Genomic DNA, 15,293 nt, shown 5'->3' with positions numbered 1-15,293 from the left:
CAAAGAGCTGGGTCAGTGCAGAGGGGAGTTGTAGTGCTCCATGGAGAAGTCTGGCCATTTAATTCAGTGCCCCTGTTGAGCCACTCCATAAACCTGTCACAAGGACATGTGCTAGTGACACATCCCTTCAGTCCCATGTGTGGTGAGATACTGAGGTTTTCTGTGCTGCCTCCCTCATTCCTCATCTGAATGAATAAAATATTTCCATGGGCCTGAAACCAGGTCAGCAAGTGCCTAATGAGAGCTGAAATCCCAGCCTGAAATTGACACACTTCTGGCTGAATGGCATTTTCAAAAACCCTACTTTAAAAAATCTCTTTTAAATGTGACTGCCTTGCAGGGGAGAACTTGAGAAATTTTTGTGGGGAACTAAAGCTGCAGGAGAGGCTGGGGTCCCCAGCTCGCCCTGTGGGCACTGTTCCCCTCTGACTTTGCGAGCATCCTTGCTAAGAAACAAGTTTGAGGTGGCAGGGATCTGTGTCACTGGGGGGGTAATTGTTGTCCACCCCCCAAGTATGTATGAAAAAGTGCAGGAGTTTTGTAACTGTGCTGACTTCAGCGTGCAGCAGCTGCCCTGGGGGCAGTGCAGAACCCGGCGTGGTAGCGTGGGTGCCCCAGCACAAAGCTCCTGACGTGTTTCAGTGGCTGTGTCACGGTTTGGCAGATGCCTACAGCACAAATGTAGGTGTTGAATGGTGGCCACAAGCCTCCTCCTAACCGTTTGCACCAAGTCTTTTCAGAACCTCTGAAACAGCTGCGTAAATTGGGGTCTGACTGGGTACATCTTGGTGTGGATTGGTGTATTACAGGGTGTGACCCTTTTGTGTTGCTTCACCCCTTTCCAGTATTGTGACCAGCACCTGTAGCCATAGACCAGTCCCAGGGGTCTGAATTGATTTTGGAGCTGTGTCCCCCTGACAGCTTTAGTTTTGCTGCAGGGACTGTGGCAGAGGCATTGGTGGTGTTTGAGGGTCTTGTTCCTTCAGCCTTGTACTTGTGTTCAGGTGTTCTTTGATACCTACCTGGCAGCAGGTATGAAAGCCACACAGTTGATGTAATAGGTGCCTCTGGTGTTGAGCAGTGGGAAAAGGGGCCTTCTGTGCTATATGTTAGAAATAAATGGGGACCTGAGCTCCAAGGACCCCTCATCTCACTTTTATCTGCTGCTCTTGATGCTTCATTTCTGTCTCAGAAATAAAGATTGGGAAGGGACAGCTATTAAGAGAGGTCCTGTAAGCTATGCCAGGAAGCTGCTTAGTTTATAATGCTACTTGGAAGGGTTGATAGGCCTGAGTATAAGGCTGAGGTGGTAGAGATTTTGCCTTATGGACAACTGGTTAAACAAGTATTAACTAGCTAGTGACTGCAATCAGTGCTGGGTTTGTTTGGTTGGTTTTTGGTTTTGTTTTTTTTACAAGGAAAGGTATTGTAAATGTAACTTCCATGTTACTCAACTGCCTGGAAATCAGTGATTTTTGCAAGAATAGAAGGCTTCTGTAGATGTCATTCATTTCAAAGATATATTAAATTCAGTTCTTTAGTTACTGGGTTGTTTTAAAATGCAAATTAACGACTTGCCAAAAATCAATTTATTTTGCAGCTTGAATTTCAGTGGAGTCCATCTGGCATCTGCTGGGCAGTTCAGTGACTTCCTGGGGAGCATGGGACCTGCACAATTCGTTGGGCGTCAGACCTTGGCCACCACCTCAATGGGTAAGGACATAAAGATGTTAGGGGGCTTTAATTTAATCTTCAGCAAACCACTCCTTCGAGTCACCAAATTCTGCGTCCAGCATCTGCTGCTCTACCACTCCCCCGCTCCATTTCTCTGTTAAATCAAGCAAGCCCAGCTGAAAGGTTTTGCTGATTGATGTGAATGTGGTATTAGTAGGAGAGTACCAGCCTTCTGCTTCCCTCCATCAGACCTGAAACTCACAGAATAAATGAACCACAGCTGAAATGCATCCTATGCATTTCTTGCTCTCTAGGGCTCACCAGGCTCTGTCAAGATTTTTCTACTGTCTGCCATAATTGCATTTTCCACAGCAGCTTGTAGCTCTAGGTGCTCCAGTTTGGGAGAGAGCAGAGGGTAGCTGCCCTAGAGAGAGTGAGACCAAGTCCCTTGAGTCAACTGAGAGGGCTGACCTTAGAAATTGCTTTTAAAAATGTGGAAGAGGAACACAGGTCAGGCACTCGGGGCCTACAGTTTGTTACAACTTGTAGCAAGTGTACCATGAGGATAATTTTGTTTGGTTTTTGGTTTGGTTTTTTTTAACCTGTTAATAGCCTACAGATGTATTGTTCTGAAATTCTTCTATTTTGGCATTTTGTTCTAGGGGATGTGGAAATCGGCTTGCAAGAGAGAAATGGGCAGCTGGAAGTGGATATCATTCAGGCTCGAGGACTGACACCAAAACCCGGCTCAAAAACACTGCCAGGTAGTATGCTTTGACCTCCTGAAGTAACTCTCTGAGCTCCAGCCTCCTGCAATGGGTGTGAATAGGAAAAAAATGAATTCTGCTTGACTTCTGCAGGCATAAGCAGTCTGTATGTGATATTGAAAATAAGGCTGGTTGAGGAAATCTTTTCACTTTTGGATATGCTGTCTTCTATATGCTCTATATGCCTGAGACATGGCACTCTGTCTTTTCTGCAGTGAGAATGGAAATTTTTTTCATATTTGACCATATTTATCTTTTGCAGCTGCTTACATCAAGGCTTACCTGCTGGAGAATGGTGTGTGCATTGCGAAAAAGAAGACAAAAGTGGCTCGCAAATCATTGGACCCTTTGTACAATCAGGTGTTACTGTTTGCTGAGAGCCCCCAGGGCAAAGTACTACAGGTAAGATTAGCAAGTCTGTGGTCTCCCCATCTCTCTCTTCCACCTCTGGAAGTTTTAAGGGCTCTGGATCATTAACATAGTTGAGAAGAAGCCAGTGTTTTCATTGAACCAAATGCACACTCAATCTGAACTTAACAAATGGCAAGGAAAACCTCTCCTTCATACTTAAGCTGATTATTATTTGACACCCTGCCAGGTAATACAAGCACTTACCAGGAAAAAGTTCATTTTTATTTTTTCAATTCTTGTTTTCCCACCCAGTTAAGAGTTAGGTAATACCTACAGAAGCTAAACAGTCTTGCAGCATAGGATGCCTTCTGTGTTCATATGTATCCAGAGCACTCTGTTTTGGCCATCACTCAATCACATATCCAGCCTTTTTCTACTGCTTTTCTTTTACTGCCATACTCATATTTTCAATTCTGTACCTCTGTTTCCAGAGAAAAGTTTTGTTTTTTGTTTTCCCCCACTGTTAATTCATACCTAAATAATTTCCATCTAGTAAAGCCTGGCTGAAATTCACTGGTAATTCTGATTTAATTAATCCATGAGTTTCAATTGCTTACCTCCACTGGCATATGAATTGCCAGTTAACTTACTGGATCTTTCTCATTAGTGAACTCTTCCTCATTTACCTTGATCAGCAGTATTTTCCCCTGCTGAAACAAGACTGCACATTGTGCAATGAAATGGGGTGAGACCAGGCTTGGTCTGCTCTTGCCTTGTTGGGTTTCCTTCCCTGCTGCCTTGCTGCTGGTAAAGGCATTTATTCCAAGAGAATGAAACAAGGAGCTTGGCTCTCTGCCAGCGCCTCTGCCACCAAACCAACTTTCTGCAGTGGCTTGCTCCATCTTATGCCGACCCAGGGTGTTAATTTTTGTGTTTTAATTAACGTTCATTGTCTCTCCTGCCTCAGTTTACAGAAAAATTGTCATATTCTGGCTATTTGGATCCTAGGGAGAGATTCTGCCAGGATTAGCCAGAGATCACTAGTCACCATCATAACCCATCATCCTCATCCTCTCTTCTTCAGACCATGGACTCGTTCTGGAGTCAGTCATCACCTTTGTCTTGAGCCATGTAGGGCCCTTTGGTCACGTGCAGATCTCCAGCATTTCTAAGCCCATGACCCTCACTACATCTGTTGTTCCACCTACTGGTCTCCATCGTGTTGTGTGATTCAGCTTTCCCTGCTCGTCTGCCAACTGTCTCTCGTCAGACCTTCCTCTGCATCTGCAAGCCTTTCTGGGCAGTCTGTTCTGCTTCCCCTGCATGCCACTCCATGTGTGCCTCTTGTGTCACCTTGGCCAGTGTTCAGCTCCTGCCCTTCCTCCAGGTGAGTAGCCATGCCTTGTCACCATCTGCCCTGTCTCACCAGCTCCCAGTGCAGAATTTACAACATGCTTTTTACCTCAAACTGTTGACTCTTGACCCAAGCTGTTGCCCACCACTTTTTTTTTGGTTGGTTTCTTTTTCCAGATCAGGACACTTTTTCCCTAAGCCGCTTTTTATTGTGCCCAAAGCCCATTACTGTGCCAGGACCAGGTTTTACCTACAGGAGTTGGAGCTACATCTCCACAAATACTTTGTGCACATGCTGGCCCTGCCCAGCAGGTAGAACAACAGAATGGTGTCTCATTCACATGTGTGTTCACATTCAGTTCCATGGGGGACAAAAAACATGCCTAAAAAAAAAAAGAAGTAAAACCATCAGCCAGGGCGCTTGAAGTCACCTGTTGTTGGTGTGTGTAAACCTTTCTGCTCTTCTCAGGCTGTAGCAAAGCCCCAAGAAGCTGTATGAGTAGAAAGGTGATTGAGCAGCCTTGTGCTTCCCAATCAAGTGTGGAAGTTGGAGGATTAACTGTACTCCTCCTCTTTGTTCCTAAGGTGATTGTCTGGGGAAACTACGGACGCATGGAGCGCAAGCACTTCATGGGAGTCGCCAGAGTCCTTCTGGAAGAACTGGATTTGTCAACTTTAGCAATTGGCTGGTACAAGCTCTTCCCAACCTCCTCCATGGTGGATCCCACCACAGGCCCGCTCCTGCGTCAGTCCTCACAGCTTTCCCTGGAGAGCACAGTGGGACCCTGCTGTGACAGGTCTTAGTGAGTAAGGAAGGGGGAACTGCTTTTGTTTTTTAAACATGCTGTCAAGGTTTTGTTTGCTGGAACTCTGACCTCAAGTGCAATGCATGTTCAATCAGTTCTTGTGGAGCTGGAAGAGGAGGATAAACCAGTGACCTTAGACAGAAGACGAGGGGGAGGGCCCTGTGCCCTCTCTGTCCGAGGAGGAGGTGCCATGGGGCATGAGTCCTAGTTGTCAAATTAGACATACACCTCTTGTTTCACTTCTCTCACTGTCATTCTTGGACCCTTGTTTCAGATCAGTATTAACTCTGGAAAGTTGCAGCATTTGAAAGCATGTGGGGGGAGTAAGGAAGGATTTCTTCTTAACTGTGTGTCTTAGAAATTTCTAATACGGATTCTTTTACAAGAAAGTACCTGAAAAATTGAGAGGCTGATGACCGACCTAAAAGAAGCAGGAGCAGAACATTTCAGAGGAGACATTAGGGTTTTATAAGGTCTTCCTTCTTGAAAAGAAGGAAAAGAAAGAAGCCTGCAGCTCTTTCTTTAGAATCAGTTCCCTGTCACTGAGTCATGTTAACTGTAACGCTGTCGTCTCGGTGTTTTCAAACTGTGCCAAATTACCAGCAAGTGTCTTTACTGCATTACGTGTCTAACGCTGCTGATGAAGCATACTTGGTGGGAGAATAAGTAGCGCCTACTTAGACCAGACAGTTTGAACAGAGTTTGAGTTGATCAGGCTAATTAACTGCAATTTTGCTCAGAAAAAATCCCGCTAGAAGTGGGAGCTGAACATCAGACTTGCAGCTTGAGATATGTTTTATATAGTCAGATACAATGTTCTGCAATTTACTGACTCCCTTTCTTGTTGCTGTGCATCCTTCAGTCACCATGTCTTTTATCTCCTGCTTTCCTTCCGTCTCCTTTGTACTGGTACATATCTGCTGGAGATGCTGCCCTTCCTGTTGTCCTGTGGACTGACCTGAAACAGGACTGTTTTATTCTGCCATGGGAGAGGAGAATGAGGTTTCCAGGGGTGCAGAAGAAAGAAACCTCAGTTTGTCATCTGACAAGAAGGTGCTGGAGAGTGTGTAATGTTTCCTGGGGAGAGAAAGGTGCTTTAGGCAGTCTCAGTAGTACACAAACGTTGTCAGGTCTCCTGCAAGAGTAGATGCAATCTCCAGAGTATGTCAAAGAGGTTGCAGGTGAGGAATCTGAAGACACGGTGGTCACAGCATGTGTATTTTGTTAATTAAAGTGCAACACTAACTGTAAAGGAGTCTTGTAGATGAAGGCAGTGAAGCACATCCTGCTGAGCTTCAGCAGCTGTTGTCATCAGAGGCACATGCTGGAGTGAATATGCTGGGTCCTTCAGACAAATCAGAACTTTATTATTCATTTGATGACTGAAGATTTGATGACTGCGGTCTCAGAATAAGCTTTTGGAAATGTTTTACTTAAAAGTGAAGGTCCCATGTCATGTTTAGGAATGAGCAGATTCTTGACCTGTGGTAGAGATTTACTTCTGCATGTGGACCTCAGCTTTGTTAGAATAAAAGCATGAGTGTTGAGTGGATGATAAAAGCAGTTGCATTTGGTCCTAGCTTGTCTATAGCATTTGAAGTTATTTTGAGGTAAATTACAGGATAGATGCAAAAATAACAGGCCTCACTATAATCCCTGTAAAAATCATATAATCTAAAGGAGAGGGAAGGAGGATAAGGGAAATAAAATGAATAATTTTTTGAGTCTTCAGTGGCAAAAGCCTCAACACTGAAGATAAATTTCCTAATTTCCTTGATCAGATATGTCTCTGGCCTCTCACTAATTTTTTTTCTAATCGTATTAGACAATTTCTATATATTAGCTGAAGAAAGTTTGTTGCATGCTGGTCAGACTACGTTGTGGCTCTCTATTTTTTGTTTTTTTAAAAAGCTCATTTACTGTAATTCAAGTCAGCATCTTTTCCTCTTGGTATGTAGTGAGTACTAGGCAATATTGTACAATATGTGTATGAACTAGAATAGATTAGGTAGATTTAGTGGTTTGTAGCACTGGATCTTTTAGTAACTAAAGTCTTTAAAAGGACCATGGGGAGCTCCAGGTACATGCCAGACCTGGCAGCTGAGTAACAGGGCTTCAGTCTTAGTTGATGCTGAAAACTTTATATTGGTACTTAGTTTGGATGTTATCTACCAGTAATAGCTAGTTAGTCATGGTTTTCCTGTGTCCAATAAGATGAATGCAACATTTTTGCAGTCTTTAATGGGGAGTAGGAAGCTTTATATACCAAAAAGATTCCCCCAGAAAACTTTGTCTGATCACTGTCTATTGAAAAGCTCAGTTCCTGTATGCCTGACAAATGTGATGTGTCTATATCCTACCCCTCCCAAAGCTCTGCAAACTCAGTGATGATCAGTTTAGTTACAACAGGACTACTTAACACTGAGGATTATCTTCCATATGGTTTTCATCATGCTAAAAGGTCACTGTCAGGGTAAAAAAAAAAAAAAGTTATGCTTCTGCTTGTGTTATTTTTAACATCTCAGATCCTGAAATTTGGAGGCAGTTTTGACAGTCTGCTTCATCCTGTTTTCCTCTGCATTTTTTGCATGGTTGATTGTAGTCCAGTGGTTCTTGCTTTTGTTTTTTACCCACTTCCAAGTCCTGTTTCTCCCCATAAGCAGACATGTCAACCCCTGGCTGCCACACATGGCAAAGTCATGCAAACTGGCAAGTGCAGGTGATTTTCCTTTGTAAAGTGGACTTGCAGGAGCCCTTCTGAGCATGCCCATGGGCACAGAGTGAGGCCAGGAGAGTTGCATAGTGCCCTGCAATCTAAATTCCTGCCTCACTCATGCTCGTGATTCCTGCACTGACCTTGGTGTATTATAGTTAAAGAAGAAATATTCTAGTTATCCAGTAATTTAAAGATTCCCAGTACAGCATCCAAGGCAAGTCTCAGGCCTGGAATAGCTTATTTTTATAAAGTCTAACCAGTTTTTTCCCCCAAAAATTTGCCTTGCCAGTTTCTGTCTAAGGTGATGTGATAGTTGGAATTACCAGTGTGGCTGTGTAAAAAGTAGCAGTTTGCTGGAGTGATGAGCAGCTGAACACTGACCCTTGGTCCCCTTTGTAAGTCCTGACTGAGTTTTTACCCGAGTCTGAGTTCTGCTCAGGGAAGGAGGAGAGGGGAAGAGCAGGAGACTTAAAAAATTTAAAAGGCATCATAGTACTGTTGGTCTGTGAATGATGATGAGGGATGAGACTAAGGAGAGAGAAATACCTGCTCAGCTCAGGGTTGATTCCCTGTTCCTTTGTGCATGAAATACTACATTTTAATAGTAATGGGAGGATTGCTTGCCAAAAAAAAAAAAAAGAGAGCTAGTCTCTAATAGTTTCTAAATGTTACCTACATTGCTGCTAACTTGGAAAACAAAGAAATCCTGAGGCTGAGAGCATCCCCAGTGGGAATCCCCTGCACATAAGAAGAGCAGAGCAGTGAAACCATGCCTCACATGTGGCTTTGTCCTCTTTGTGGTCTGAGCTCAAAGCAGCTGTGGCTGTGGTTAGTCCTGGTTTGTTCAGGCAAAAAATGTGATTATTTTCCCAGTCTCCTGGTGTTGCTTTCCCTTTGCCCCAGCACAGCTGGGATGCCACAGAGCCAGCACAAGGTTTTTGCTCTGCAGTTCAGTTTGTGGGTCCTCACCCTGCAGCCAGAGCAGTGGGAGCATCCCTGTTACACTGAGTGCAAGTGTCTGTCCTTGGGCAGGGTAAGGACCAGGGGACTTCATTGGGGTCAAGTGCATCCCCACTTCTTAGCCATGGATCATTTCAAAGGACATTGCAGAGTTATTTGCTTTGAATGAAAAATATATATTTATGGTTTCTAGCTACCAGATCCTTTATCAATGTACTGTTCTACATTTGTAGGTCTTCTGGAGTATGAGTATCACAAGTTCCTGTAAAGGAGCTGTTTTTAAGATGTTGAGGCAGTTAACAGAATCTCAACCTAAGCATGTTTAGTAATGTTTAGACAGCAAGACAACTTTTTTATGAAAATCATTTTAAGTTAGTTTATTACATGCTGTTGGTTATATTTTGAAACAGGAAAAATATTTTTCTTTAAGGACAAAATGATGTATGTTTTTTAACAGATAACATAATTTAGCGTTTTCAAAACTGTTTAATGTTCTTGGTATGAAGTTTACTCATTCTTCTATGTTCCTTGTTATATTTTCTCTACTTTTTTCCAAAAGAAAAGAGGCATATGTAAATAAACACCAGAAAAGAGTCCTATAAGAAATTCTGTTCAAACTGGCCATAAAGTTATTAGTAAATATTTGTTATTGTTCATTAACTCTCAGCTACTATTCAAGCCTTTGTTGAAAGCATTGGTGTTGTATTTTCAAGATGAAAATTACTTAGCTAGTTTTGTCTTAATCCTGTACTCTGTATAAAAATCTTTTTATAAAGAAAGTCTAATAGGCTAACAAGCAATAATATATTCCATTTGGTGTGCACAGATTGTGACTTGCAGGCTGTAGTACATATTGTTGATACAGTTTATAATTGTCTTCTATTTCAATGGCATCACTTTTGAAAAACATTCATATTAACTTTGATTGTGAAAACTGAAGACTGGGCTGTTGCCTATTGAGATCTATTCATCCTAAAGACTTCTCTGTGAGTGTATGTTCCCATTGACATGAGATCTCTTGTAGGTGAAGAATGAAACAGCTGTAGGGTGACTACATGCTACAGAGGTAAAAAATAGTTCCAATATAAACTTCAAAACTGTTTCAATCTCCCTGTTTTTTCGTAGCCTCTCTAGTATTTGTAACTCCATGAGAATGGTTCCCACTGCCAGTGTTGCCCTGATAAAGCAAAGAAGCCTTTGCACTCTGGGGCCACTTGGGTTCTTCCTGACAGCTGCCTGTTTTCCTCCAGGTACCAGTGGCAAGATAAAGGGAGGGGTTTTTTCAGAGCAGGAGATTGAGCTGCTCTTCTTTAAAAAGGCTTGAGGGTTATTTTGTCCTCTTCATAGATGGTCTTTGTCCATTTTGTCAGAAAATCCCAGGAAGATTGCACCTTTGCAGTGGATCACCAGAGCCTAACACGTAGTACAGGGCCAGGCTGTTCTGTGCCATTCTTCAGAGGTTAGTTAATGCTGGGCTCATCTAAAGATTTTTCCAAAGTGGCAGGATCAGGATACTGAATTTTGTCAGCTCTGTCATTGCTGCGGTGGATAAAATAAAACTGCTCCAGAACAGTATCCCCAGTTCATTGCCTGTGGATTTCTCACAGCATTTCTCATTGGAAAAAAATCTTCACCTTGGTCTCAAGACTTCCAGTCCAATGGCCGTGCAGGCAGCAGGTGCCCAGTGATGCTGAGAGCCCTGATGAATGGTGAAACAATTCATATTTTTTTGTGAAACACTTTGAGAATATAAAGAGCTGTGTAAATGCAAAGTGCAGTCAGTAGAGAAGTCCAGGAAATAGCATATTACAGCACCTTCCATAATGCAAAGGGGCAGACCTGGAACAAGCACCTAAAATGAAATTGCAGCTACCAAACTTGAGCCAGACATTCAGAAAAGAGGAGGATCAGTGAAAGCATTCTCCTGTGTGGCTAACAAGTCTTCAATTCACTCTGCCCACCTCCTCCCTGCTCAGTGGCCAATGTCCCAGTGACCAAGCAGCCTCATGTCCCACTGCAGCAGCATCAGACTGGAGAACCCCAAGTTCTTACAGCATAAGCTCCCTCCTGTCTTCTCTTCCCTGGGGCAGCTGCTCTCATCCTGGTGGAGGAGAGGAACCGAGGAGAATTCCTTGTAGCATTTGGTTCTTTACACTTTAGTGTCTGAAACTGAGGAGCCAGCACCAGCCCTTTACAGAGCACCAGCAAAGAGGCTACAACCTAACAATTTTCCCTCTGAAATTGTTTAACCCCACTCTGCCACGGTCAGTGGACAACCTTTGCATTTACACTGCATGCTGGGCACCTCGAGGGGGCTTTGATACCCCCTTGTATGGGAAGGAGAGGGCTTTGTCTTGAACAGAGGCAGTGTGGGCAGCAGTGAGCTCTGCTTGCTGAGCAGTGATGGGGCAGAAGCAACTTGAGGGCAAAATTAAGGCACAGCTTCTCCTGAGGCCATGCCCACAAGTTTTCCAGGAGCTCGGGTTTGTAGTTGCTTGGGCAACACAGGTTGGGGTAACTGCCCACCAGGGCTCCAGATCCCATTAAATACCAGCCTGGAACTTTAAGTCCTGCAGCTGTTTTTTTGGTTTTTTTTTTTTTTTTGGGGCTGTTCTTCCTTGCCTGGTGCCGTTCACTGGTCTCTGCTTTGGTGATTCCATCTCCTCAAACTGGACCTGTTTTTTGCTTTGTCTGTAGCAAGGAAGAGCAAGGTTTGGAGAGTGAATCCAAGGCATGTTCCCTCAGCCCCTCCGTGCTGGGCTTGCCTTCCTCCTGCGAGCTGTGCCAGGTAGGAAGGGCATCCTGGGGATGCAGTGCCTGACCCCAGACCCCTCACACAGCACTGCCATGGCCTGCCACCCACCCAGGATGCCAGGGTCCTGCCCATGTTTTGTGGCAGTCCTGAATTCAGGCCACAGGGGGTCCTTCCTTGCTTTCCCATCCCTGGTCAAAGATGTAGGGGTCATCTGCAGGGGCTCCACAGCCTGTGCAGGGGTGATGGGCCATGCAGGTGGCCAGGAGAAGGCAGGGACAGGGTGGGAGCTACCCTGTGCTGGCCAGGGAGGAGGGGAGCTCCCAGGGAGCTTTCCTCCAGGTTCCTTGTGCTTTCCCCTGTGCCTGCTGCTCCCTTGTGGGTTTTCCCTTCCCTCTCAATACGAGGCCTTATTCCAACCCAAGGGGCCCGAGGCTGCTGCAGGATCTCTTTGCACTGCAGCTCCATCCCAGGCTGCCCATGGGGAGCCCTGGGCAGAGCTGGCCTCTGCTCAATGGAGCTGCCACCCCCAGCCCATCCATGCTCCCCCCTCCCCAGCCTGCTGCCACTCTGCCTTGGACACCCCCTCCCCAGCCCAGAGGCATGGCCACAGTAGGGAAATCCACTTTCACAGGGGTTAAAACCTTTTTACTTCAGTAACTGCTCCACAAAACCCGATAGCTTCGCAGGGCCACTACCTCTCCTCTTGCCATTCTGTAGGAGTCGGGGCAGCTGATCTCTTTTTGGCCTCTGTGGCCCTCTCCAAAACTTTTTGGAAGTTTTTAACATCATCCAATGTGATGTAATTTCTGTGGAGCCAGAGGGAACACAGGCAAAGGAGCCAGGCAGCCTGCTTGCCACAGTGGCCAGTCACTTGCCAGTCACTTGTGAGGTGCATGGGCTGCCGTGGGTGGAAGGTGGGATGTTGGCTGCTCCTCTGTAGTCAGGAGAGGACCTTGCTGTACTTTTTTCCTGTCTGTAGGTTTTATTCAGACAATATGTAATGATTGAGTGATTTACAATTCAGTGTTAAGCTAATGAAAATGTTGATAATGGTGATAATAAAACCTTTTTTTTCCTATGGTGTGTTGGAGGTTTTTTTGTGGACTGTCTCTACCTTCTCTGTTGGCATCATCATTGGCTCAGCTGGACCATCTCTTCCTCTTATGCCTATGGGGAATGAGAGCAGCTCCAGCCTGCTGTGTCCCAGCACTGTCCCAGGCTTCTTCCCTGTGCGCTCTGTGGAAGGATCTTCTCTGAATCAATCCCAGCTTCAAACCTGCATTTCCCGTGCCATTTCTGATGTAATTTGGCTGTGGGCGTCTCTGGGCACTAAGCCTAACCTTGCTCCCATCTTGTACTCTGCTCCTTGCCACTGCTCAGTTGCCTTCTGCTCCTGTTGGATGCTTCCCAAGACTGGACATTCAAGGTTGGGTTGTGAAAACCTGGAGGTGAAGGTGCTGCTGGCACAAAATACTACCCCTACCCCAGGCAGTTTGGGAGTACCAGACTGGGTAAAGATGGAGCCTGGGGTCCCTTGGGAGGGTGACCCATGGGTGGGTGATACTGTCTGGTCCTCAATGGCCTTGAGCTGTGAGCCCTTTGGGCAGGAGTGCCTGGGGGCTCTGGTGTGACTCCTGCTACAAGGATTGGTGGGAGGAGGTGGTGAGAACAGGCAATGTTCCCCAGGGAGCTGCCACAAGCCCAGTTCCTTTAGGAATGATGAGGGATGTTTAAAGTACTGGTTCACTGAGGGATCTCAAAAGTTTTTCTCATGCCTCCAAATTCCTCTTGTGGGTCTCAGGGCTGGAACTGAGGAGCTCCCTACCCACCCACCCACCCAGCTACAGCACCTGGGGATGTAGCAGAGGAGGAGGAGGCTTTCTCCAGCAGTGTGAGTGGCTGGGAGGTGGGACAGGTCCCCTGCTTTCTGCATCCTCAGCTGGTTACCAGCTCCATCCTGGTCACTCAGAGGGTGTCCCAGTTCAAAATGGAAAGGGTAAGAGATCCCAGGGCAAGGTCACCACTGCACAGACAAGCACTTGGCTGGCAACCTTGGGGGGGGTTGGGGAGAGATGAGGAATGGCAAGAGGGGCTGAGCTGGTGAAATGACCCTGAGGAGATGAGAAGCCAGGGACAGCTTTGTTTGAATCCTGTCTGATACACTTGGAGTTTGCTTTCTCTCCCCACCCTCCTCCCCCTCTCTATTTAAACCAAGGCTTACACAGCTGGGTCAGACCTGGGGCCTCTGGTGCAAAGCAAGGCAGCAGCTGTGCTCCTGGGAACTGCAGCCTGGGAGATGCCACAGCCCCTGCAGAGCATCCAGGTGATGGTCTCACCAGTAGCCCAGCAGCACCCACTTCCATCCTCCTTCCAGGCTGCCATTGTCCCTTCCCTGCCCACCAGGAAGGGCCAAGCATCTTCCATCAAAATCCTGCTGGCCCAGGAAGGGTGGATTTACTGTGGCTGGGGAAGACAAAGACAGCATCCCATGATGGATGGTGAGACCCAGCTGTCTCCCAGCTCTGGGACAGCCACCCCACTCACCTCCTCCCTCTGATGCTCCAGCTTCCCAGCAAACATCCACAGGGATAATATCCCTGGTTATAAAAGCTGCCCCAGACCTTGTGGCAGGAGGGGCAGCCCTGGTGTACCCCAAAGCCAGGCAGCTGGTTTGGGGCTCAGATATGTCCCTCTGCTCCCCATCATGACAAATACTCAACCACCACCAGCTGGATTCATCTTTTATTAAACTGCCCAGAGCAAAAAGAGGAGAGAGCAAAGCCTGCCCCGAGGCCTTCTCAATGCTGGCACTCTGCCTGCCTTCCCCAACAGGAAAAGGAGGGTTTCCTGCAGAAAAATACCCCCTAGAAATACCTCAGAGAGTATTTTAGATAGAACTAAGAGTGCAAACGTTCCTTTATTTTGGAGGGGGAAAAGTGAAACTCAGAGCCCACTCCTGCTTTCTTCAAGACAAAGCAGGGTGGACAGGGGCCACATTATGGGGCACCAGCTGGGAAGAGCCTCCCAGGTGGGTACACACACCCAGCAGGGATCATCCCAACCTCTGATAACCCCAGGAGCAGTGAGTGCACATCCAAGGGCTCCTGGGGACTGTGAGGAGACAAGGAGCAGACGTGCTGGCTGGAGGAAAGAAAGGTGGTGAAGGACCGGGTGATTTGAGCTAGTGAGATCATTAGGGCCAAATCCTTTGCAGGTGTCTCCATAGGTCTGGGGAGGCTCTCCTTGGTCTGTGTCTTTGGCCCAGTCTTAGCACAGAGGAGTGGCTGGGCTGGAGGAGTTCACCTTGCCCTCTGGAAACAGCATCCCACTGCCAGCTCTGCTGGAAGGACCCACCAGCAGCAAGGTAAGGTGTGCTGGTGGGTGAACAAGTGGACCTCCGGCTTCCAAAAGTACTAAGCCAGCCCTGAACCTGGGCATAGAGCTGGAGGGCTGCTGCCATGAAGCTGTCCCTATGTGCTGAGCACAGGATTGCTGCCTGTCCCCTCCTGCCAGCTGCAAACCCCCTGTGTGGCACCGACTTACCTGCACCCGGTGTCAGAGGACAACATGGGTACCCCCAGCTCTGTAGGGCTCACTAACACGGATTTGGCTTTTGATCCACTCCCACCAGGTGCAACCCAGCCCATGGAGCAAGAGGCACACGCTGGCAGCAGCCATGGCTGAGGTTGGGTGGTGTGGGAGGGCAGCAATGCCCTCGTTTGGGGAGCAGGGAAGAGGGAGAGCAAACCTGCAGCTTGCTGGACTTCACATTGGGGCATCTCTTGCCAGACCCAAATGCTGGAGGAACCTACTCAGGAGGAAAAAGCAAAGAAAATCTAATGATGTCATTCAGTGCCTGCAAAAAGGGAGTGATTTTTTTTTCTCAACAGGATTTAAAGGCTGGATGGGGC

At 46.6% G+C, this 15,293-nt stretch overlaps 1 protein-coding gene across 1 annotated transcript in view; it reads left to right on the top strand.

The window, feature by feature from the left end:
* The window catches only part of RIMS4 (regulating synaptic membrane exocytosis 4), a 43,618-nt gene extending 38,600 nt beyond the window's left edge, over window positions 1-5,018 (top strand). Inside the window, exons 3-6 of the mRNA XM_030463063.1 lie at window positions 1,601-1,713; window positions 2,337-2,438; window positions 2,704-2,843; window positions 4,731-5,018. Coding sequence (XP_030318923.1) covers window positions 1,601-1,713; window positions 2,337-2,438; window positions 2,704-2,843; window positions 4,731-4,949 — 574 coding nt within the window. The 3' untranslated portion in view covers window positions 4,950-5,018. The remainder of the gene's footprint in view (window positions 1-1,600; window positions 1,714-2,336; window positions 2,439-2,703; window positions 2,844-4,730) is intronic.
* Window positions 5,019-15,293: the final 10,275 nt, after the last annotated feature.

Source organism: Calypte anna, chromosome 20 (assembly GCF_003957555.1).
Source record: "Calypte anna isolate BGI_N300 chromosome 20, bCalAnn1_v1.p, whole genome shotgun sequence".
Lineage (NCBI taxonomy): Eukaryota > Metazoa > Chordata > Aves > Apodiformes > Trochilidae > Calypte > Calypte anna.
This window is presented reverse-complemented; position numbering and strand designations above follow the sequence as displayed.